The 25,485-nt window shown below is 36.4% G+C and overlaps 2 protein-coding genes across 7 annotated transcripts in view; one reads left to right on the top strand and one right to left on the bottom strand.

Moving 5' to 3' along the window:
* Nucleotides 1–14,998, top strand: part of pkn2b (protein kinase N2b) — a 53,514-nt gene extending 38,516 nt beyond the window's left edge. For all 3 annotated transcript variants that reach the window (XM_051896982.1, XM_051896981.1, XM_051896980.1), the window contains exons 8-22: nucleotides 541–650; nucleotides 2,423–2,566; nucleotides 2,666–2,741; nucleotides 5,531–5,708; nucleotides 5,957–6,083; nucleotides 6,670–6,791; nucleotides 6,899–6,974; nucleotides 7,176–7,267; nucleotides 10,182–10,358; nucleotides 10,445–10,507; nucleotides 10,594–10,670; nucleotides 10,762–10,904; nucleotides 13,073–13,180; nucleotides 13,366–13,446; nucleotides 13,540–14,998. In XM_051896982.1, the coding sequence (XP_051752942.1) occupies nucleotides 541–650; nucleotides 2,423–2,566; nucleotides 2,666–2,741; nucleotides 5,531–5,708; nucleotides 5,957–6,083; nucleotides 6,670–6,791; nucleotides 6,899–6,974; nucleotides 7,176–7,267; nucleotides 10,182–10,358; nucleotides 10,445–10,507; nucleotides 10,594–10,670; nucleotides 10,762–10,904; nucleotides 13,073–13,180; nucleotides 13,366–13,446; nucleotides 13,540–13,743 (1,778 nt within the window). In that variant the 3' untranslated portion in view covers nucleotides 13,744–14,998. The remainder of the gene's footprint in view (nucleotides 1–540; nucleotides 651–2,422; nucleotides 2,567–2,665; nucleotides 2,742–5,530; nucleotides 5,709–5,956; nucleotides 6,084–6,669; nucleotides 6,792–6,898; nucleotides 6,975–7,175; nucleotides 7,268–10,181; nucleotides 10,359–10,444; nucleotides 10,508–10,593; nucleotides 10,671–10,761; nucleotides 10,905–13,072; nucleotides 13,181–13,365; nucleotides 13,447–13,539) is intronic.
* Nucleotides 14,999–19,341: 4,343 nt separating this feature from the next.
* On the bottom strand, nucleotides 19,342–24,628 carry LOC127514279 (kynurenine--oxoglutarate transaminase 3). Of its 4 annotated transcripts, none has more exons than XM_051896986.1 (13): nucleotides 24,380–24,628; nucleotides 23,480–23,544; nucleotides 23,255–23,399; nucleotides 23,026–23,175; nucleotides 22,847–22,933; nucleotides 22,637–22,762; nucleotides 22,445–22,565; nucleotides 22,270–22,346; nucleotides 20,527–20,616; nucleotides 20,248–20,434; nucleotides 20,058–20,131; nucleotides 19,875–19,961; nucleotides 19,342–19,678 (listed from the first exon to the last, which is right to left on the bottom strand). In XM_051896986.1, the coding sequence occupies exons 2-13, from the start codon at nucleotides 23,536–23,538 to the stop codon at nucleotides 19,619–19,621; spliced, it is 1,263 nt and encodes a 420-aa protein (XP_051752946.1). In that variant the 5' UTR covers nucleotides 23,539–23,544; nucleotides 24,380–24,628; the 3' UTR covers nucleotides 19,342–19,618. The 4 variants fall into 4 exon arrangements, with proteins under 4 accessions (XP_051752946.1, XP_051752945.1, XP_051752943.1 ...); XM_051896985.1 differs by lacking the exon at nucleotides 24,380–24,628 and adding an exon at nucleotides 23,745–23,832; XM_051896983.1 differs by lacking the exon at nucleotides 24,380–24,628 and adding an exon at nucleotides 23,621–23,815.
* Between the last annotated feature and the right edge of the window lie 857 nt (nucleotides 24,629–25,485).

Raw genomic sequence — 25,485 nt, 5'->3', positions numbered from 1 at the left:
GTTGTAAATTCCCTTTGAAAATCCATGTTAAGATCGTTCCTAAGGAACTTGCATGGCAGTTGAGCTTCAACATTTCAAATAGAGTAACCATTGTAAATTACGCTACATTCACACACGTATAGTCTGCATTTAGCAAACTAGTAAGTAAGGCTCTGCAATTTGACATTATTTCATCTTCACTCATTGTCTCCCCATCAAAATGACTGTTTAAATCACAAGTAATTGAATATGTCAGTATCTGCTTGGATAATCTCCCTGTAAAAAAAAAAAAAAAAAAAAAATCATTTAAATCCAAGAAAGGCAGTTACACAAGATCTGTTCTTGTGTTCCATCTGTGCCATTTTTAAATTTTTAGTGTAAGTATTTTTTGTTATTTTTGTCATGGAGACTGACGTCTTTAAGGCGTATTTTTATTTTCATCACAGCATTTTTTATGGATCACATTAAATCAATGTATTAAATATGCATCTCTCGTGAATTTATATTCATGCCTGTGTTAAAAACTAATAGTTTAAGAGTTGCTTTGTGCTGTTATGGCAGATGAAATCAGTGCTGTTCTGAAGCTGGACAACACAGTTGTGGGACAGACCCATTGGAAGCCAGTCAGCAACCAATCTTGGGACCAGAAGTTTACGCTGGAACTTGACCGGGTAATGCATGAGAAATTGCATAAAACCCAGTTGTCAAACCACAGTCTTATCCCATAATCCCTCAACACATGAGTCGATGGGCACACATATGCACACATGCTCTCCTTTCCAGCCTCTCTCAATTAACTTTGGAAATGTTAATCCCAGATTTGACCCAGTTCTTATGGAAACTCACAAAAGGCGGATCAGAAGTCATCATTTGTAATCTCTTCATTCTCACATATATAAATGTTCCCTTTCTGTTATGGCTATATATTTATTACAACTATAATACATTAGTTCCGTTCGATATGTCCTTTATAATGTATATTATAATGTATGTCCTCTATAGTGCAGAATATCTCCCAAAATAAGTGACTCCTCAGGAAAGATATTGGAAATAGTTAGAAGTAACTGTACTGATTTGGAGGCTTACTACTTGCTTCGTTATTGTATTCAATTTATATTTGAGGATTGATTATTGACTAGGTTTGGACTTGCTTTTGGATGTGTGATGGCATAATCTTTTAATCTCATGGCAGGCAATGAGAGCGCTCTAATCAGCAGTTGTGCAATGGCAGACAGACTATGAAAATACCTGTAAAAGGCCTATAAATGTCAAACCTTTGGCTGTGATCTATAGTAATAGTCATAAGTGGTGTGTGCTGGGTTAAGCTTCACTGTTACTGTTGCTCATACTACAGATTCATGGTCACAGCATAAACGGTGAGGCTCTTAAACTTCAGCTGGTCCTTCACCATTTGTGCTGTGAACAGGAATGATACCTCAAATCACGTAGCTTATCATGTAGAGGGCTTTGTTATTATAGGGAACTAGAAATACAAATAAAAATAATACAAATTTGGCATTTTTAACTATCAGTGAATAATAAAGCACTTGACCAATGTTTTTAAGTTTTTAATTGCCATTTAAAATGAATTTTAAATATATATATTTTTTAATCTAATTTTTTAAATATAATTTTAATTTTGAATTAAACATTTTCAAATGTCTTTTCTTTTTTTGTCAATTTGAATAGTGATTTGTCTGTGGATTTTTTTTTTTTTTTTTTTTTTTTTTTTTTTTAGTTTAACTAATATATTGATATAGTATATGTGTGTGTATGTATGTATGTATATATATATATATATATATATATAATACTAGGTGATCAGAAGTACAGTTTTCGCCTGATGGACTATAAAATAAGTTCCCATAAAGAAATAAACTGAAGGAGAATCCAGTAAGCAGCTACCCATAACTTTCTAGCAAACATATAGCAATGCCCTGGCAACCACACAACACTGTAATGAAACTATACAGAATTTTTCATTTTTTTCATAAGTAGTTTTAACCTAAACGGATTTATGTACGCTACCTTTCAAAAGTTTGGGGCTGGTAAGATTATTATTTTTTTTTATTATTATTATTATTTTTTTTTTAATGGTTTTGACAGCCTTATGCACAAGGCTGTATTTATTTGATCAAATATTTTGAAATATTATTACAATTTAAAATATCTTTTCTATTTTAAAATGTAATTTATTCCTGTATGATGAAGCTGAATTTTTTAGCAGCCATTACTTCAGTCTTCAGTGTCATACGATCCTTCAGAAATTACTGTAATATTCTGATTTGGTGCTTAAGAATAATTTCTTATCATAGTTGAAAACAGTTGTGCTGCTTAATATTTTTGTGGAAACTGTGATACATTTTTACAAGATAGTGTATACGGTGTACTTAATATCAGATATTAATTTTTTTTATTTATTTATTTTTGGGTTGGCATATAGTCTCGTGAGCTGGAGATAGCTGTGTATTGGAGAGACTGGCGCTCACTGTGTGCTGTGAAGTTTTTACGTCTGGAGGACTTCCTGGACAACCAGCGTCATGGCATGTGCCTCTACCTGGAACCTCAAGGAACACTGTTTGCTGAGGTAATTTAATTTTTTCATCACCCACAGACATGCAATATACAAATTTGATGGCCTTGTTGTGGATATTTTTGAGATTTTTCTCTGCCTCTTTGGACACAGGTTACATTTTTTAACCCAGTTATTGAGAGGCGACCTAAACTACAAAGGCAAAAGAAAATCTTCTCCAAACAGCAAGGTAACATTATGAAGTGCCAAATATGCCTCAGTGTTGAGAAGGGTTGACATGTTCACTCAAACAGATTAGATTAAGCAGCCTACTCCTAACACAGTTCTGTGGTTCAATATTGCTCTGCTTTTGGGGCCAGTGTTTACACAGGGAAGTCAGAATGAACTTTGACCTTCTTGTTTGAACTTACTTGAACCATGTATTTACAAAGAAGGTGAATAGCTAATTTAAGCTGTGTTCCAAAATCTCATGAGCTGTCTACTGCCTATGTAGGCAGCTGCCTTCTAAGAAAGCACTCTACTGTCAAGGATCCCCATAAAGGGTCAATTTGGAACTGGCAGCTTAACTTATAGGTGTCACACAAATAGTGCTCTGCATGGGAGACACAAGTGAAAAGTTTTCAGTTAGCGTGTTGCTAAGCTAACAGCTTATTCATATCAACTTAACTTAGAGGTGTCACACAAATAGTACTCTGCATGGGAGACACAAGTCAAAAGTTTTCAGTCAACATGTTGCTAAACTAACAGCCTATTCACACCAACCAAAATGTTCGGAAAGTAAATTTGGTCCGATTTAGTCCGCATGTGATTTATCTGTTTAGACCAATGCATGAAAATCTGACAGGCTAAGTGAACACGTAAATTCATTCTTTGACAGTAATTGGTGTTTGTAGAAAAGCAGAAATACCCTGGTTACTACAGTAGACAAAAGCAGAAATACCCTGGTTACTCCGGTAGACTAAGAGTTGCACAACTTTGTTTACATGTTTTCAGACCTCTGTTCAGATTTTAGTATTTGCTATGGTTGATTTGCTATATGTTTATTTATATATATTTATATATATATATATATATATATATATATATATATATATATATATATATATATATATATATATATATATATATATATATATATATATATATATAAATATATAAAATAAATAAATAAATAAAAAATACAATGGTACATAGAAAAGAGAGACAGTTCCAGATTCTTCTTCTGCTATTCACTTTAAGCGGCACCAAGTGGTAGTTTTATGTAACATCAACAGTTCTGGGCATGTGAATCTTATTTGGTGGCCATCTTTATTCGCAATGGAATAGAAAAGAGATTAGAACACAAAAAAAAAAAACGCATTTGAAGGATACATGCTGTGTTGTCTCAGTGACATATGCAGCATTGACATATGCAGCATATGCTGCATATGTCAATGCTGCTTATGCTGCATATGTCAATGCTGCATATGTCAATGCTGCTTATGCTGCATATGTCAATGCTGCTTATGCTGCATATGTCAATGCTGCTTATGCTGCATATGTCAATGCTGCTTATGCTGCATATGTCAATGCTGCATATGCTGCATATGTCTATGCTGCATATGTCAATGCTGCATATGTCTATGCTGCATATGTCAATGCTGCATATGCTGCATATGTCTATGCTGCATATGCTGCATATGTCTATGCTGCATATGCTGCATATGTCTATGCTGCATATGCTGCATATGTCACTGAGACAACACAGCATGTATCCATCTAGAAACTCTAGATGGCGCAGGCTAATAGGTCCTTAAAGGGTTAGTTCACCCAAAAATGAAATTTCTGTCATTAATTACTCACCTTCATGTCGTTCCACACCCATAAGACCTTCGTTCATCTTCGGAACACAATTTAAGATATTTTTCATAAAATCCAATGGCTCAGTGAGGCCTCCATTGCCAGCAAGACAATTAACACTTTCAATGCCCAGAAAGCTACTAAAGATGTATTTAAAACAGTTCATGTGACTACAGTGATTCAACCTTAATGTTATGAAGCGACGAGAATACTTTTTGTATGCCAAAAAAACAAAATAATGACTATTCAACAATATCTAGTGATGGGCAATTTCAAAACACTGCTTCATGAAGCTTCGAAGCTTTACGAATCTTTTGATTCAAATCAGTGGTTCGGAGCGTGTATCAAACTGCCAAAGTCACGCCCCCCAGTGGTGAACCATTGAAATTTCAAAATACTTATCACATAACAAAGCCTCATTTACTGAAATCACGTGACTTTGGCAGTTTGATATGCGCTCCGAACCACTGATTCGAAAGAAAAGATTCATAAAGCTTCGAAGCTTCATGAAGCGGTGTTTTGAAATCGCCCATCACTAGATATTGTTGAATAAAGTCGTTTTTTTTTTTTTTTTTTTCTGGCACGCAAAAAGTATTCTTGTCCTTCATAACATTAAGGTTGAACCACTGTAGTCACATGAACTGTTTTAAATACGTCTTTAGTAGCTTTCTGGGCATCTGAAAGTGTTAATTGTCTTGCTGGCAATGGAGGCCTCACTGAGCCATCGGATTTTATCAAAAATATCTTAATTTGTGTTCCGAAGATGAACGAAGGTCTTACGGGTTTGGAACGACATGAGGGTGAGTAATTAATGACAGAATTTTCATTTTTGGGTGAACTAACCCTTTAACTCAACCTGCTTGCAATCACATCATTCTCAAAGGGCACAGCTGATTGGTTCCTGCTGTATCAGTAGCCAATGAGCTTGCTTGCTTGCTCAACCTTCAAATGCTAACCAAGTATTTGAAGGTATATCGTTTTCTTTTTTGGTACAGACCAAAAGAACCAAGAAAACTGATCTACAATGTGAACACACCCTTAGTTGTATAAACCTTGCTGGAAAACAAGTCTACAATGCTTTAAAATACTGCCTCCATAGTAACGCACCAGGTTTCGGAACTAATGTTATCTTCTGTTTAGAAGTTTCTTCATCTCATACATAAACCTTATTCCTCTTAGGTAAAACGTTCCTGCGTGCCCCTCAGATGAACATTAACATCGCCACCTGGGGCAGGTTGGTGAGAAGAGCCATTCCCTCAATCAATAACTCATTCACTCCTGGGGCGACTGATCTGGGCTCAGCGTTGAGCCCTGAAATGGCACCCATCGGCCACCCAGATGCACACTCCCTACCCAGGTGCATATATGTACAAATTCATTCCATCTCATCCACAGACTCATTTCCTAAAAGAGCTTTAGTAGCGGAAAGCCCTCAAATTATTCTGTAGTCTTTGATAAACAATGTCTAATCTGTCTGGAAACATAATTGGTTTTCTATATTTAGATAATGAGATGACTTAACATTCCTGCTCTCTATCCCGGTGTATGCATTCCACAATGTTACTATTGCTATGAAACTTTTATAATTTGTCTTCTCGTCATCAGCGACCCCACTGTGACCAAATTAGACTTTGACAAAGCGTCCACCCCACCCTCAAAACGGAACTCCATCGAAGTGGAGTTAGAGGAAACAGCACCAATGGATAAGATCCCAGATAGAAAAGAGGTGCAGGTAAAGGAGTGGTTGTATTAAAGGGGTCGTTTAATCATTTACTCACCTTCATGTCAATCCAAACCCATCTGACTTTATATGTTCTCTGGAACACAAAAGGAAAAGTTTAGCAAAATGTTGATATCACTCTTTTTCAAACAACGTAAGGGGATGGTGATCACCGAATGTCAAGCCCTCAAAATGACCAAAAGTACCATAAATGTAGTTCATACAACTTTTAAGTCATATGATTGCTTTTGGTAAGGAAAAGAAATTGAACTCAATATTATTCACTGATAATCTTCACCACAGCTCTTGAATCTCATTCACCTTCATGTATGTTTAAATAGAGCACGCCAAGTCATGTAAATGAAGCAAATTTTTTTTTATGGACCTTGACTGCCCCTGTTGTGAGGAAAAGAACCGCATGAACACCCTGCCCAACATTCTCTTCTGTGTTTGATGGGCAAAAGTCAGGTCATATGGGTTTGGAACAATAAGATGATGAGTAAACAATGACAGAATCTTCATTTTTAGCTGAACTGTCCCTTAAGGGGAGTTCTTTTGCAGTGGTTTGGAATGACTCTTAAGTGCCTCTTGCCTACAGGATGCCCTAGCGACCTTTGACTTCCTGAACGCTACAGTAGCTAAACCAGATTATGACAGTCTGGTTGAAAATGAGCAGCCTGACCTGGAACTGACTGTAGTTCCACAAAAATCTGAAATAAGGTAGTCTGTTCCCCATTTCTTGATAACTGACATTATGGCTACATCCAGGATAAACATGTATACATTAACAGTAGTCACATGCTCAAAGTGTGTGTTCATGCTTTTAGGGAAGAAGAGGAAGTTCAATTCAGTTTGACCGACTTCAAATGTGTAGCTGTTCTGGGGCGTGGCCACTTTGGAAAGGTAAAATTTGTTCTTTCACAATAATTTGTGCTTACGTGCAATAAGTCCAGCTCTGTAAAATTTGCAAATGTGCCATAAATGTACAGTACACTAACCATTTGTATTTGGTAATTGTGTAATATATTGTAGATTATCTCTACATTCCACCATGTGATTTCTGCAGGAGACGGTTTCATTTTCATCTCCTTAATTATTCAACAGGTTTTACTTGCTGAGTACAAGACCACTGGAGAAATGTTTGCCATTAAAGCTTTGAAGAAGGGTGACATTGTTGCAAGGGATGAAGTGGACAGGTAAAGGCTATGTATGTGTGTTTAAGTAAAATAAATGAACAACTTTTGTAGAGACAGCAGTAATTGTATACAGTGGGAACTATTCCGCTTCTGCTTTACTTTGTTATTATTAAAGGCAAAAAAGGGTCAGAGCTGTACTTTATACATGTTGGAGTCAGTGCATAGTGTTCTTGCAGTTTTTGTCTTTTGACAAAATGTCCTTTTTGAATTGTCAATATTTCTACAGAGCCCCTAAAGAGACAATTTGATGGAAAAAAATGAGACATATAGGAGCTCATTGAATTCAAGCGTTGTACCGTGATAGGTTGCCACCTATGCAATAAGTCTATTCATGAAATTTCCTAACTAGTAAATATTCCACAGTTAACTGTTGGTGGTATCATAACAAAATGGAAGCAATTGGGAACAACAGCAACTCAAAGTGGTTGGCCACGTAAAATCACAGAGCGGGGTCAGAGCATGCTGAGGTGCACAGTGCGCAGAAGTCGCCAACTTTCTGCAGAGTCAATAGCTACAGACCTCCAAACTTCGTGTGGCCTTCAGATTAGCTCAAGAACAGTGCGTAGAGAGCTTCATGGAATGGGTTTCCATGGCTGAGCAGCTGCATCCAAGCCTTACATCACCAAGTGCAATGCGAAGCGTCGGATGCAGTGGTGTAAAGCACGCCACCACTGGACTCTAGAGCAGTGGAGACGTGTTCTCTGAAGTGACGAATCACGCTTCTCTGTCTGGCAATCCGATGGACGAGTCTGGGTTTGGCAGTTGTCAGGAGAACGGTACTTGCCTGACTGCATTGTGCCAAGTGTAAAGTTTGGTGGAGGGGGGATTATGGTGTGGGGTTGCTTTTCAGGGGTTGGGCTTGGCCCCTTAGTTCCAGTGAAAGGAACTCTTAATACTTCAGCATACCAAGACATTTTGGCCAATTTCACACTCCCAACTTTGTGGGAACAGTTTGGGGATGGCCCCTTCCTGTTCCAACATGACTGCGCACCAGTGCACAAAGCAAGGTCCATAAAGAAATGGATGAGTGAGTTTGGTGTGGAGGAACTAGACTGGCCTGCACAGAGTCCTGACCTCAACCTGATAGAACACCTTTGGGATGAATTAGAGCGGAGACTGTGAGCCAGGCCTTCTTGCCAACATCACTGCCTGACCTCACAAACGTGCTTGTAGAAGAATGGTCAAGAATTCCCATAAACACACTCCTAAACCTTGTGGAAAGCCTTCCCGGAAGAGTTGAAGCTGTTGTAAGCTGCAAAGGGTGGGCCAACTCCATAATAAACCCTACGGATTAAGAATAGGATGTCATTAAAGTTCATGTGCACGTAAAGGCAGGCGTCCCAAAACTTTTGGCTATATATATGTATTTCAATGCTTTTGCGTTCTCTTGCAAAAAATCTTTTACGTTCCCCCAAGAAACTTAGCGTTTGCTCACAAAGAACTCAAAAGTTTTGCAAGCGAACACAAGGTTTATCAGGGGAACGCAAAAATTTTGCGAGCCAACGCAAAGTTTCTCTCTCTCTCTCTCTCTCTTTTTTTTTTTTTTTTTTTTTTTTTCCCCCCTATCACCATGTTACTTTAGGGGCTCTGTAATATTTTAGTGTGTCACATTAATTCATTTTAGTCCATTTTAATTTATCTTAAATGGCATAAGTTCATGCAAATTTTAGTTGACATTTTAGTTGATAATATGCAGAATTGTGAAATAGTCTCAAACTTTAAATGTTTTTATTTAGTTTGTTTTTTTGTTTTAAATTTTATTTATATGTGTATATATTTTCAGTAATTGACTTCATGCAATTACTGACAAATTTTTGTATAAAGTGGGTAAAATTAAAAAAAATATATGTTATTCTTCTAATATAATCTACAGTATATACATTTGTAATGTTACATACATTATCAATTTTAACTGTTGATATTGTATGCATTTTGACATGCAACATTCCATTCCAAAACAGCATATTTTTTTCGTATTCTGTTTTTGCGTACAGTTAATGTGGCCATGTTAATTGACAGACTAAATGAATGTCTACTTTTATAAATTCATTTATTACACTGCAGGACCATTCAAAAGTTGAAAATCTTAAATATTGCACCTTTAAGACACGCAAGACCTTCAGTCATCTTTGAAACACAAATTATCTCCCCTAGAAAGCAACAAAATTACCACATTCAAGGTCCAGAGAAGTAGTAAAGACATCGTTAAAATAGTCAACGTGACTACAGTGGTTAAACCTTAATGTTATGAAGCGACGAGAATACTTTGTGCGCAAAAACAAAACAAAAATAAAGACTTTATTCAACAATTTGTTCACTACCCTGTCAGTCTCCTATGCAGTTGATGCAGCGAAACGCTTCCGTTTTTACATCAGAATGCCAGCTCAGTATTGGCCGATGCTGTTCACGTGAGCACCACGACGTATACGTGTGCTGCTGACACAGAAGCCGGCCAATACAGAGTCGCGTTCTGACGTAGAACACAGAAGCTCTGCAATGTGTCTTCAACGTAAACTGCGTAGGAGAATGTAAGGGTAGAAAGGAAATTGTTGAATAAAATCGTTATTTTTGCGCACAAAAAGTATCCTCGTCACTTCATAACATTAATGTTGAACCACTGTAGTCACATTGACTATTTTAACGATGTATTTACTACTTTTTTGGACCTTGAAAATAAAAAAACCTCTTGAATTTCATCAAAAATATCTTAATTTGTGTTCTGAAGATGAATGAAGGTCTTACGGATGTGGAATGACATGAGGGTGAGTACTTGATGACAGAAATTTCATTTTTGGGTGAACTAACACTTTAAGTATGTTTGCCTAATTTAACCAGAAATGCTGAAGAAAAAAAAAAAAATTACATGTTTTTCATCAGCTATCCAATTACACTAACTATTAATATCTATCCACAGCCTCATGTGTGAGAAGAGGATCTTTGAGACGGTGAACAGTGTGCGGCATCCTTTTCTGGTGAACCTCTTCGCTTGTTTCCAGACCAAGGAGCATGTGTGTTTCGTTATGGAGTACGCAGCAGGAGGAGACCTGATGATGCACATTCATGCAGACGTGTTCTCTGAACCTCGTGCTGTGTGAGTGACTGAGTTTACTATTGCTGCTGTCACCTTGACATGATTGTTTGACATGATCTGAAATGACTTGGTTTTTATTTCCTCAGTTTTTATGCTGCTTGTGTAGTCTTGGGGCTGCAATTTCTGCATGACCATAAAATTGTGTACAGGTAAGTGTCAGTCTTGAATGTAAAAACCGAAGACTTTATGAATGTTCTATGAACCACGTGTGACTGCTATAAATTTTCTTCTGCAGGGATCTGAAGCTAGATAACCTTTTGCTAGATACTGAGGGATATGTCAAGATTGCGGATTTTGGTCTCTGCAAAGAAGGTAGATAATGTACTTCTATTACTAATGTTTGTGTGATTTTATGTGTTTGTCAGTACTGTGAGTGTAACTCATTCCATCTCCCATCATGTAGGAATGGGCTTTAAAGATCGTACTAGTACGTTCTGCGGCACTCCTGAGTTCTTAGCACCTGAAGTTTTAACTGAGACGTCGTACACACGAGCGGTGGACTGGTGGGGTCTGGGAGTTCTCATCTTTGAGATGTTGGTTGGAGAGGTATGATAGATGGATGGATGCTAAAGGTACACTATGTAACTTAGTGTACCCTCTATCACTTAGAAACAAAAGTGCATGCATTTTGCGGAAGGACATTGTTTTAGTTGTGCCTCGGCTCTGCTTGACTGTGAAGATGAATATGGTTCATAAAATGTTTATTATACTAGGCTTAAGAGATATAACCAATTTAGATGGAAAGGATCTCAAGCTGACTAGCTGAAGACGTTATACCCATTAATAGACACTGTACTTCCTTGAAAATGATTTCCAGCACAGTCCTACAACAACCATAATGAAATGACCCTTCACAATAGATAATGCTTAACAATGAACTCTGTGAGAGAGCTACATGGCAATTTTTCTGTTAAAAAAGGCATCTCCACATCACTTTTACAACATTTCACATCTTTCAGTTTCTCGATTTACACATATGATGAAACATGCACGGATGAGTGATGCATGTATGCAATTTCTTGCGAAAAACCATCCCGTCAGGTCTAAAATATAAACACTTATAATAGGCTTACCATAGTGAATCAGAGCAAGACAAAAAACACGTTGTGGAAGAAGGATTGATGGTGTAAAGACATTAAATGTGACTTTAGAATTTAACTTATTGTTTATTTTAAAGTATTTCTGTCTGAGATAGACCTTACAAAGAATCTGTTCACCGTCTCGCTGTTTTTCAGCGTCTCGCTGTTTGAGCACCATGTTTTAAGACAATGTTGTCAAGTAGTTCAGCTTTACAAAACTTCTCAAGATTTCTACATTGTTCCTTTTTGTTGCACTCCATCCAACTGTTTTTTTTAATGCAAGACTGCGTCCCATGTGAACGCTGTGGCAGGAGTGTGCAAGACTGCGTGCAAGAATGTGCAAGACTGCGTCCCATTCTGTGCCGTCTATTCTCACTATGTGTGGTTTAGTTTGGCGTGTTGCCTGTGGTGATTTCTCAAAAAAATAAATGAGATACTTCAATCTTGAATTACAAATTTACATGAAGGGGTTAGGACACTGATGGCACTATTATTAAATGATTATTAACTACAATAATTCTAATGAACAAAATTAATTTATTATAGTGATAATACCAAGTACTTATTGAGTCATATGGAAATAAAAAAGCTCTAAAATTAACCCGTTAACGCATGCGATTAAGTTTTAAAGTTTAACACGTTAAAAATATTTAACGCAGCATCCGTTGTTTTGGGGTTTTTTTTGTTTGTTTTTCCCGTCATCCTTTAGCTAGCATTACATTATATGTTCAAGCTATCATTCATTCAAGTGCTATTAAACCATTCAAGCGCAATAAGATGCAAAAAAAGAACTTAAATTTGTACTGGTGCAGGGTTTGTGAATCTCCTGTCTGTGTGACAGACACACACAACTCATGCACACAGAAAGCCGCTTCAGACAGTGCACCGGCCACATTGAGTTCTCTTTCGCGATTGAACGGACAAAAACCACACACGTATGCCAAAATGCCCGCTTTGTCGAGTATCAGCACAGTCTTAAATGAGTTAAATAAAGTATTAAATGACCATAAAGAGTTGAGAACATGTGATGTGTGTCAGATCGGCGTCATGTGCGTCAGATCTTAAAGTGACAGCAGCCTAATAAACCTGCTGCTGTAATGTCTGTCATTAATGTTAATCAAAGAACAAAAGACAAAGAGAAAAACACTCGCCACTCGTGACTGAATCACTTTTGTAGCTTTAATAAGGATTGTTCTATATTTAATATATATATATATATATATATGCAGTGAAGACTGTGAAGTGTTTGATAACTTGATTACATTGCTGTATATTTCCTACCTGTTAGATCAAATATTTAAATCTTTGTTGCTTCTACATTAATTAGGAGATTAAATGTGAAATTATTACAATACAAAAATATGTTTAAAAAAAAACTTTAATGTTAAGTGAGATTAATCGCGATTAATTACAGAAAAATGTGCAGTTTAGTTAGTTTTTTTTTTTTTTTATCGATTGACAGCACTAATATTAACTTCTAAAGACACTTTTCATTTGATTACTTTATTATCTGTAATATAATTCATATTATTTTAATTATATAATAATTTTAAAAATAAATTGTGCATTGAAGTGTAATTGTAAATGACATGGAGAGATTGTGTGGTAATGGGTTACTTTTCATTTTATTCTCAGTCGCCATTCCCCGGTGATGATGAAGAGGAGGTGTTTGACAGTATTGTTAACGATGAAGTTCGCTATCCAAGGTTCCTCTCCACGGAAGCCATTTCCATAATGAGAAGGGTGTGTTTGGACATGTCCTGCTTTGGTTTAACTATTGTCCTAGACTACACCTCATTTTATTGTATATGGCAATCCTTAAAATCATAACACAGCTTATTAGAAACTGCTGTTCTCTTTTGTAATGGCACTTAGCATTAATTTACTAGCTATGTTTATAAGCTTAAGACATTCTCCTCCTTATCCAGTTGTTAAGGAGAAATCCAGAGCGGCGCCTTGGCGCAGGGGAACGAGATGCGGAGGAAGTGAAGAGGCATCCGTTTTTCAGAGTAGGCCATCTGTTTTACCTCTTCTTTTTTTATTTTTTACTTTCACATGTCACCGATAAAGTCCTTACCACACATTTATTTATTCTCCCTCAGAATATGGATTGGGCTGGACTGCTGACAAAGAAGATCCGGCCTCCGTTTGTGCCGACCATTAAAGGCCGTGAGGACGTTAGTAACTTTGATGACGAATTCACCTCAGAGGCACCGATACTGACTCCACCTCGTGAGCCGAGGGTTTTGACAGTCAGCGAACAGGAGATGTTTGCAGACTTTGACTACATCGCTGACTGGTGTTAACCCAGATCCTCATAAACCTTGATCACACATGCTCAACACTGAACCAGCCGGAAATACTCCCTTTCTATAGGACACAATAGAGAAGAAACCGCTTTCCCTCTAAGCACGTGCCATTTAAGGGATTGGTAATAACCTGCTTTAAGAAACAAGAATGAAGTGGTTGAGTCTTGGTAGCCCAATGTGGCATCTTTTCATTGTCAGAGCACTGGGACACTGATTAGTGACCATTACAAACTTGTGAGGATTCAACAGGATCAACTGCAGCTTTTCTCTCTATTTTCCACACATTTTTCTCTGCTTTTTAAAGACTAAAATGTGCCTATTGTCTTCAGATTTTGGGGGCAGACACACAACTGAAGATTTGAACCTGACCAAGACATCATCGAATTGCAAATTCTTCACTCCATAGTAGAAACTTATCCTCTTACAAGTGGAGCAAGTTCAAGGAGAATTCTATTGAATAATTTATTTTCATGTATTCCCTTCAATGCCTTAAATTATTTACAGGGCTTCCAAACAATAACTATCAGGTACAGAAAACCTACCAAAGCGTTCCTGCCAAATGTTGTTCTACCCTTTTTATTAGATTAAAAAAAAAGACCTTGGCCAAGAGCACAGATAAATTAACTTGAATTTTATAAAGGTAAAATGAGAGAAAGCTGCGATTTAATCTTTCAAGAATTTTTCTTTTCTATAAAAGCATCCTTGTACTCTAATCATCAAAAGAAATGTAAGTTATAGTTTTATACTGTATTTTTAGAATATTAGCCATTTGGATCTGCTGTATGTTATGACAATGGTTGTACACATATATATGAATTGTAAGATTATCATTTTGGAGAGGGCAGCTCAAAGTTGAGAGCAATTCTGAACTTTTCAAATGGAATGTAAAAATGTATATTCATGAATACAAAAAAATGTATATTTTTGGCATGTGGTCATGCCAAAGCTGGCTGTATGTTTTATTAGTTGACATTTTTTAAAGGAAATTTGTAGTCTGACTATTTCAGATCTTTGTAATTTTACAATGATTTCTCACAATTTAGCCATTTTGTGGTTGTATATGTCAACATTAAACCACCTTTAATAGAAAAGGTTTCATATGTCTGTGCTTGCCATTCCTACTTGTTAGACACATTTGTTCCTACAGTGAACTAACCCTGCTCCTGAGGTAGCTTATGATGGACTCCTGCCAACAATTCCACTCAAGTGTATCACGAAACCTTCCTCAAATACATTCTGTACACCAACTTGACACCTGGTTTCTGTCTGTTCCTCTTGGTAAGAACTTCACAGAAGAATGTGTGTGCTCCAAACAAACTAATGAAGACACACACCCATACTATCAACTAAGTATGTTTACATGCACTTTAGAATTAGACATAAGGTGGACAAAAACAATGTGTTGTCTTTTTTAAATGATTTGTAAAAAACTTAAGTCAGTCTGAAATCGTGTTGGGCTGATTTAAATTTTTTTTTTTTTTTTTTTTTATATAAAGCTGGACTAATAGACGCCATAAGCATGCTTGATATGAAATAGGCTACAAGTTACGTCTATATAGTAATGACCCTATTGGCTTGCCATACCGAAAGACGTGTGTTTAAATGTTCGTATATTTGATTACACATTGTGGCATCTCGGGCATTACTCGATTATAACTTTGCATTTAAACGGGCTGTCTGTTAAGAAATAAGGCGATTTTACTAGTGAGTGATGAATGTAAATCTTACTACAGGCGGAAGATGACTGACGTACCTGTCTGGTCAAACCTGTTGGTCTAGTTTTAGTACTCGCTGTTACAATGAGTTTTTGTATCAGTGACAAATGCAAACCGGTCTAGAGAATTTACCAAAAGCTAATTTTTACCGTTTCCTGCAGTGGGTGACACGTGACAAATTCGCAGTGGAAAAAAAGCAGAAGCAGTTGGTGTTTGAGTCACCTCACCTGACTGCTGAGGGGAAGAAGCAAACTATCGCTCTGCGGGTCTAACTGGTCCTGTCTGGGTGTGTATTACATGAGTAACTAGGCTTTCCCATGGAAAGCTTCATCCTCTCTGAACTTTCATAACTCCCTCCTCTGTGTGCAAGATTAAGGTTGTGTGTTTAAACAACCTCCTCTGCACAGTATCATAAACACGCGAAATACTCCCACTGAGGTGCTGTTCTTAAAAGAAACCAACTATTTGGTGCAAAAGGTGTATGAAACAACACCATGTTATCCAGTATGATTTGAGAATGTTCCAAAGATTCAGTGGACGCTAGAACATCTGACCATTTGTAAAGAGTTCACATTTGATTAGTGACAGATCTTAAATATTTATTTTACAACATCAGGAAGGTAATAGAATGATAAAAAGGGCATGTCTGACCCCTTTTAAACTTTATTTTCAGGTTTAAATTGGATATCAGATTTTCAAACCTGACTCAGGCTTTTGAACAGTGATGTAAATCTGATGTTTCTGTCTGATAGTCAGTGACCAGACGTTATCTTGGAACACTGTCATAAAAAATACTAGGCTACATGCTCTCTAGGGGATAGTCAGGACATGGGACAGATTTACAGACAGGAAGAGGAAAGGGAAGCTGGGAAATAGGTTGGAGATGAGAGGCTCCGCCCTTCACACTGGTGCCTCAGAATTTGCAGAAAGGAAGTAAACAAATATAGGTGGGAAATAGGGTATCATTGATAAAAAAAAAACTTTAAATTAATTAGGCAATAGGAATTTGGACAACTTAACCATGTCTTAGCACAATCCTGTGGATTCCTTCTATTTCAAAACATGAGGTCTCCAGACCCTTTTGTATTTGCAGCTTATTTGACTACATAAACTGCTCTAGAATTTTTCTATTTTTTTTTTTTTTTTTTTTTTTTTTTTTTTTTTTTTTGCACATGACCTACTGAGTGTGGTTAATATGGAGCCCCTAAAGGGACATAGTGGTAGGGAAAAAATGAGATGGGAGGAAAAATAAGTCAAATGTGTGTTCTCACGCAAATGTTTTGCGTTCACCCGGAAAACTTTTCGTTCGCTCACAAAACCTTTTGAGTTCATTGCTATCGAATGCAAATTTTCTCGGTGGAACAAAAGTTTATGCAAGGGAACGCAAAAGCATTGTAAAATAATTTTTCTTCCATCTCATTTTTTTTTCTTCTTAACTTCACTATGTCCCTTACATAACATAGTTAATTTTAGTTTATTAACAAAAGTTCTAAACTTCACTCAAAACAGAAAAGAGCCAAGACTTTTAACAAAATTAATTGTCTAATATCACTTAAGCCTGATTTCACAGACAGGGCTTAGATCAAGTTAAAGGACTTTAATTATGAAATTTAAGTAGCTTTCATAAACATGCCTTAGGAAAAAAAAACATTAATGATGTGCATCTTGAAACAAAACAATGGGACACTGACATATTTTGCAAGTTTCTTTCAGTTAAAACAGCTCAAACATGCATTTTAGTCTGAGACTTACAGTGGTGGTCAGAATTATTGGCACCCTTGGCAAATATGATCAAAGATGACTGTAAAAATAAATCTGCATTGTTTAAAAAATCTAACCTTTCATTGAATTAAAAGAATTGAAAGGGGGGAAAATCACATTGTGAAATAAATGTTTTTCTCCAAAACACATTGGCCACAATTATTGGCACCCCTAGAATTTTTTATGAGTAAAATATCTCTGAAGTATATTCCCATTCATAGTTAAATTTTTTTAGCACACCAGGGTGATCATGAACATGAAATTGTCCAGCCATGACTTCCTGTTCCACAGGAGTAAAAACATGAGGAAACACAAAGGCCAAATTCCCGTAATCATTCATCACAATGAGTAAAACAAAGAATATAGTTCTGATGTGCAACAAAAGATTGTTGAGCTTCACAAAATAGAAAATGGCTGTAAGAAAATAGCTAAAGCATTGAAAATCCCCATTTCCACTATCAGGGCAATAATTCGGAATTTCCATTCAACTAAAGATGTTACAAATCTGCCTGGAAGAGGACCTGTGTCTAAATCGTCCTAATGTGCGGTGAGGAGGAAAGTTTGAGTGGCCAAAGACTCTCCAAGGATCACAGCTGGAGAATTGCAGAGATTAGTTGAGTCTTGAGTCTCAGAAAGCCTAAAAACATTATCAAACAGCACCTACATTCCCACAAGTTGTTCGGGAGGGTTTCAAGAAAAATCCTCTGCTCTCATCCAGAAATAATCTCCAGCATATTCAGTTGTCAGACAAGACTGGAACTTCAAACAGGACCGGCTTCTATGGTCAGATAAAACTAAAAAAAATAGCTTTTTGGCGACAAACCCACCAGATGGGTTTGGTGCACACATGGATTAAAAAGTACCCCATGCCCACGGTTAAATATACTGCTGGATCTTTAATGTTGTGGGCCTATTTTTCTGCTGGAGGTCCTGGACATCTTGTTCAGATACATGGTATCATGGATTCTATCAAATACCAACAGATAAAAAAATCAAAACCTGACCGCTTCTGCTAGAAATCTTATAATGGGCCGTGGTTAGATCTTCCATCAGGACAATGATCCAAAACAAACATCAAAACCAGCACAAAAATACGTCACTCTGCACAAAATGAAGCTTCTGCCATGGCCATCCCAGTCCCCTGACCTGAACTCTAAAGAAAATGAGTGGAGTGAACTGAAGAGAAGAAGCACCAACATGGAGCTGGGAATCTGGGAATCATTTCCTTCAATGAAAGGTTATATTTTTGCTAATTTTATGAATTAAAGATCAAAAGGATAAGCAATGCAGATTTATTTTTACAGTCATCTTTGATCATATTTACCAAGGGTGCCAATAATTCTGACCACCACTATAAGCCTTGTCTGTGAAACCAGGTGTTCATGTTCCACCGGCATAAAATATTTTTGGATGAATAATGCCATCTTGAGGTTGACCAATGATATTGTCTTGGGAAAAAAACGGTTCTTTAAAAAAGTACTAAGACAGTAGAGTGACAGGAAAACATTGGTAAAAAGAAATGGGACCAGGACATGTTGCAGGACTCATGTGTCTCTCACGTAAGCAACATAGCTCAACATGCTAGAAACTTGCTATGAAAACATGCTATGTTTTCTAACTGCTGCACCACAGCCATGATATGAGTTGTACTCTATGGGTAAATGTGATTTACTGTAAACATTGTGAATTAATGCAAAAACAAACACTGGGACTAAATAATTCCTGACTTCTGCATGGAGAGTCACAGATATTGTTATACTGAAGGAACCTGATATCAGAAATGCAGCTAAATGAGATACTACATGTTGCTGCATTAAACATGCTGTTTCCATCTCACAGGGTCTGAACTAACAGCACCATTTACACATTCTATTCTACCTACAGTACCATTGAAACGTTTGGAAATTTTTAAGAATTTTTAATAAAAAAAATAAATTAAAAAAAAGTCTGTTTGCTCACCCAGGCTACATTTGAATAGATTTTAAAATGTAATTTATTAATGTGATGGCAAAGCTGAATTTTCAGCAGCCATTAATTCAGTCTTCAATGTTTATCTTACTGAGCCCAAACTTTTGAATGGTAGTGTATGTGTGCAGTCAACTTTATATGTAGACATAAATTGTGATTTACCACATAGAGTGGATTTTATTTGTACAAGCATTAAATTCAGCAAATGTAATACAACTAGTAGCCTGTGACAAAATATTAATCTAAAATTGAACCATAATCCCAACAGGCTTTAAAACTGACTGATCCAGAAAACTGTAAATACAAGCTCTAAAGACACTTCAGCCACAGTTTAGGTCATTGTAAGAGGATGTAACAATATAAAATTCAAGTAAAATATGTTATATATCTGACCAGGTCTGCACGTTTATTACTACATTATCAGGCTCTCAGAAATCAGATTTCCAGCTCTTCAGAATGGCCTCTGCAGCATCCAAGGTACTGTCTTGCTGTAGTGAAAAAAATTCATTACATATCATCAGCACTGGTAAGGTATTTAATGTCATTTGTTATTAGAAAATCACCTCTGCAACATTCAGATAGTTTCCGAAAGTAAAGACAGCTAAATATAGATTTGGCGGTCTTTAGATAGCTGAATGATCTTTTGTATTTCCTATAAAAGCCTGAAGTAAACCCATTCCTTACCTTAATAAAGCACAAACGAATGTACTTCTCAAACTGCTTTACTGAATCTTCCCCCACAAAAGCTGTTACAGGAATTGCAGCCAGTTTCTTTAAAAAAATAATAATAATAATTTTAAAGACAATTATGTACATTTTACTATGCTTTCTTCTGTTATATATTCCTAAAATCAGAAAAGAGTGTACCTTTTCTTTTATCATCCATTTGATAAACCTGTAGTCATAAGGTTCTTCATCTCCCATATGTGACAGGTCCTGATCTATATTCAGCAGACAAGACAGAACAACATTAATAAGATTAAACCGCCCACAACCAATGTCACCTTTGCCTCTATAAATATAATTTTATTAACATACATCACTTCAACCCACTTACTGAGTGCTGTGACATCCACTATCATGAAGTATCCTCCCTCAGGGACCACTGGAGTCATGCCAATCTGTCTCAACATGGCTGCCATACGATCTCTTTTCCCTTCCAGCTCTATTGCTAGAGAGGTAAAGTAACAGTCGGGCTGACCCATCAGCTCATAGTCCCGAAGAAGACCCTGGCCAACAGCCTCCTATTGTGCAGTGCAATTGTCACAAACACATAGAATGCATAGAATAATGCATTGCAACACATCATAAAACCAATAAGACAGAGAGAACTTGCCTGTAATGGGGTCGGACACGTATAGAGACTGTTTTGCATAACAGTCTGCAGGTGTTTGATCAAGTGTTCAGGTCCGATTGACCAACCTAACTGCAAAAACAGAAAAATAATGGTAAAACTTCACAATAAGTTTCATTAGTTAACATTAGTTAAATACATTAGTTAACTTAACATGAACTAATAATGAACTGCACTTCTGCATTTATTAATCTTTGTTAATTTCAACATTTACTAATACATTATTAAAATCTTGTTAACATTAGTTAATGCACTGTGAACTAACACGAACAAACAATGAACAACTGTATTTTCATTAACTAACATTAACAAAGATTAGTAAGTAACAAATGGATTGCTCATGGTTAGTTCATGTTAGTTAAAACATGAACTAATGTTTAACTAATGAACCTTATTGTAAAGTGTTACCATAATAATAATTAAACAAAAAAAGTGTATTGTTGTATTGTACATAAATTGCAAACACAAATCCCAAATGTTCTTATCTACTTACTTATTAGAAACATATATATATATATTTTTTTTTTTAAATAAACATAACAGATTCAAAATTCATGTTTTTGATATGGGTGTGGTAATTTACGTTGTAAAGTTTCGAGTTTCATCAAGTTATGTTTAACACAGACCTTATTTAACTTGTAAATTGAAAAACCGCATTATAAAAACCCATAGGAAAATCTTGAGGGAATCGCTGTCAAATTAGGGTAAGTTTACATGACAAGGGTAAGTTTACACTTTCCTTTTTCACGTACACATGACATTCAACAGGGGAAAAAACAAACAAAAATCCGCTGTATTCCACATGCCAGGCCAGTAGTTGGCGATGTCACTTTGTAAAGAAACACTAAAATGCAGGTGCATGACGTCACCGTTTTCACAAATTTGTGTTTTTGTAGTTTACACAGAGACAATAATGGTATCGTTTTCAAAAACTTGCTCTTTGGGTTCATTTACGTAACAACAATGTACTAAAAATGGAAAGGTTTCTACTACGTTGTTAAAACGATCCCCGTTGACACGGATCAGCAAAAACAACTAAAAACACTGTATTATGCATGCCAGGCCAGTGGTTGCTGATGTCGCTTTGTAAATATAAATAAATAATGAAAAAACATTGTAAAGTAAAAAAAAAAAGTTTTCCGGTTTTTTTTAGTTGAAAATGGTGTCCTGTTTTCAAATTTTCAGGCCCCCAAAACGCTGATGTCTACTTGCTAATTTTACTTGTTTTGATTCTCTAATTGGTGGAGATCTGGGGTGGAGATTCTTTAGGTAATGTAGTTTTTCCGCCAGCAAATTTTAAATATTGTGTGTTGATGGCGTCAACAAAAGCAAATGTAATCATTTTACAATCTCATAGCTCACAGTAGGTCTGTCTTTAAAGGTTTATAAGTTATTCTTAAAAATTAATCTCCCTATGGATTTTTACACTCTGTGGTGCTTTGGCACAAAACTTGCCAAGATGCATAATTTTTTAATCTGAAGATTTTAAAAGAAGATTTTATAGCGACATTTTTTGTTGCTTTTATTGAGTTTTAGTACTTATATAGAGACTGGAGTCTTTAAAAAAACTCTCTTTTTATTCCTTTGTAACAGGTGGTGGGTTTAAATTGACAGGAGGAGGGTAAGTAAGTAATGACAGAATTTCAATTTTTGGGTGAATTATTCCTTTAAGGTAAAGCTGGACATAAATATGAACAATGACAACTGAAGGTAATGGTCAAATACCTTCCATCCAGTCACGCTGAATGTTTTCCCTGCACTGCCGACAGTGATGGTTCTGTCCCACATTCCAGGGAGAGTGGCTGTTCAGAGAGAATATGGCAGAATTATCCCTTCTTTATAGCACATGTAATCCATTAACACAAAAGATAAGTTGCACTAACAGAGAAATATCACATACCTATCTTTACATGCTCATGGCCTTTATATACGAGCCATTCGTATACCTCATCACTGAAGCACAGGGTGTCATGTTTGATGCAGAGATCTGCAATCCCTTGCAACTCGCTCCTACTGAATATCTGGGAGTGGAAGAGTGCTTTAGGATATTAAAACGCCATTTTGAAACTAAATGCAATATATGTGACCTTACTTTTCCAATAGGGTTATTAGGAGTGTTGATGATGATAGCCTTGGTCTTGGAGTTGAATTTACTAGCAAGTTCTTCCTGGTCCAGAACCCAGTCAGCACTACTTAGACTGGTTGTTGCGGTTGACTTCTATCATACATGTCAATCAAGTGTTATGTTTCATGGAAATATGACAAATCACTATTACATTCATAATAAAGAAGGCTAACCTACCAGTCGTAAAGGTATTAAAACAGGTTTTGCTCCTGCCATTTTCACCATAGGCACATAGCAGTCAAAATAAGGTTCTATAATGATAACCTGAATGAAGAAAGGGAGAAAACAGAGAGTGTATGAATCATAAACTAGTGCAATGATAAAGTATAACATACAAGTGCTAAATATGTTTTCACCTCATCTCCCTCCTCAACCAAAGCCTGCATAGTGCTGAACAAAGATCCATATCCACCCACTGTTACCAGGATCTCTTTAAACGGGTCAAGCTCACGGTCATATACTTTTCCATATACTTTTGACAGGGCTTTAACCAATGTTGGGTGGCCCTGAAAACAGAAATATAACAATTTGAGTGCTTTTTCAACACATAATATAGGATGATCATAAAGTGTGGATAGAACATACAAAGCCACGCGTGTACTGGTTCAGCCTGTCTACCATTGCTGCCTGAGCGAGACCCTCTTTCACATAGGAGGGAGGAGGAATGTCTGGGTAACCCTGTCCAAGATTAACAATGGAAGGGTCTGCTGCCACTGATGTGAAGGCCACCCTAAACAACACAGGAGACACTATTAAGAATATTTAACACATGTCTGTGAGAAAATGTTTGCAAATATTCTTTATTCTTACCATACATTCTTGTCCAGACCTTCTATTCTTTTCGCGTTCTTATGTTTTATGGATGCCATCTTATGCTAAAAAAAAAAAGTAAAAAAACAAAATAAAGGAATGTCAACGAGAAATTAGTAATTCAGTAAAACTTGCACTCACTTGACAGGATGATAAAGTTCTAAATCTATTGGTTTGTAATATGCGTGAAGCAGATCTGAAAATAGGGAGTAGATTCATTTCTGCCAAACAAAAGTCAAAATCGTATCAAATATTCATTGCTCACTTCAAAACATTGCAGTAGCAGATATAAGGACTCCTTTCAGTTTATTGGTTGGCTGTATTGTAAATGTATTTTGTGTTTGACGGGAGCAGATTCTGCTTGACGCAAACGTCCCACGCCTCTAAAACGGACCAATCAGTTTGCTCTTTTCAAAGATCCGATACAGTTCTGTGTTCTGGCCTGGAAGTAACTGGTCCTACTATGATAAGGGTCGAAGCAGATCCAAATATCCCAGCGTGCCGTATATTTATTGTACCCTTCCCAGAGTAGAATACACCTATACCTAATATATTTTACGGTTTTTATTTTCGATTTAAGTTTAGGCCTAGTGTTTATTGTAACTCAGTTTGTCCGTTTTGCGGTAGCCATTCACTTCACAAAAAAAGTTATTTACGTCTGATTGAAAAAGCTTTTTTCTTCTGTTTTAAGTGGCCTATTTAAAACCAACTCGATATATATATATATATATATATATATATATATATTGAGTCACAGAGCTTGACAAGTATGCGTGTATGACCAATCTATCAAAAAGCTCCAAGTATTAAAAAACAAGCATAAAAAGCGTTTTCATTAACTGGCACATATTGAAGGATACATGAACTAAAAGGTTTGCTCACAGTAACAATTTTACTCACGTTTGTGATTGTCTCGCTTGTTGATTACTATTAAAAGAAAATGAAGGCTCCTGCAGGAAAAGCAAGAACGAGTTTTGTTTTTTGTAGTCAGAGTTAAATTTATCATTGATAGAGGCATCCAATCCACATCTATCCTAGACAATGTATTACTTCGCTTAATGTCGTAGTAGGGCAATGTTTAAATGTCCATATATTCTTGGAAAACTGAATAGCAGTCAGATCATAAGCTTTCTGCATTTTACATTATTCGTCAACATGTATTTTTACACAGCAGGTGGCGCTGTAACCACGGAGACGTGATAAATATTAGCCTAACTTTTATTAGTAATTGAATAGGATTAATAATTCTGTAAAGAAATCGTTAACATGCGTCTCAGGCTCAGCACATTAAAGATTCTCTGTAAAAAGTCTTCGTATTAAGTCAAGACATTGCTTTCCTTCTTAGACTTGGAATGCAGTTTCATGTGTGTCATATTATTGGGTTCACTGAAGTAGAGGCAAATATTGTAACGTAAAGAAGAATTGAATTTTCTCTTCACACCTCACTGTTTATATATCCTTTCAAATCATTGAAATTTCTAATTTTGAGATAAACTTCCCAGCGATTGCTAGATGGCATGCACTGAAGTTTCTATTCTTAAACTGCCTATGAATAGAACTGTCTATGAATCGCCAGTGCATGCTAACTCTAGCAGTGTGGCTTATCCAAATTATGGATTTTTATTGATCTGCTAATCTTTTAGCCATCATATTTAAACTTTTATTGTAATTTGAATTCATACAATTTTTATTTAGCTTAGAATTATTTAAATCACCAACTTACATTGTTATGTTAATTTATGGCTTTACTATATTAAATCAGGGTTCCCTTTTGAAAGCTTTCGATTCAGTCACGTTGCGTCTATAGCTGAAATTATGGAAAATCCCTTTCCCTGAAAATACTGACTCCAGATTGAATCAAGTCTGTAAAACTGCACAGACCAATGGTGTCTCAGCGCGGCCAAATGGGTGGGCACATTTGCCTATATAAGCCGCAGCTGAGTGCCGTTTCATCAGAATCTTTCCCCAAGCATGAAGACCATCTCCTCACTGACTTCAGGAAGAAG

This window comes from Ctenopharyngodon idella, chromosome 6, assembly GCF_019924925.1.
Source record: "Ctenopharyngodon idella isolate HZGC_01 chromosome 6, HZGC01, whole genome shotgun sequence".
NCBI classification, from domain to species: domain Eukaryota; kingdom Metazoa; phylum Chordata; class Actinopteri; order Cypriniformes; family Xenocyprididae; genus Ctenopharyngodon; species Ctenopharyngodon idella.
Note: the sequence above shows the minus strand (reverse complement) of the source record. Positions and strands in the feature narration are given on the sequence as shown.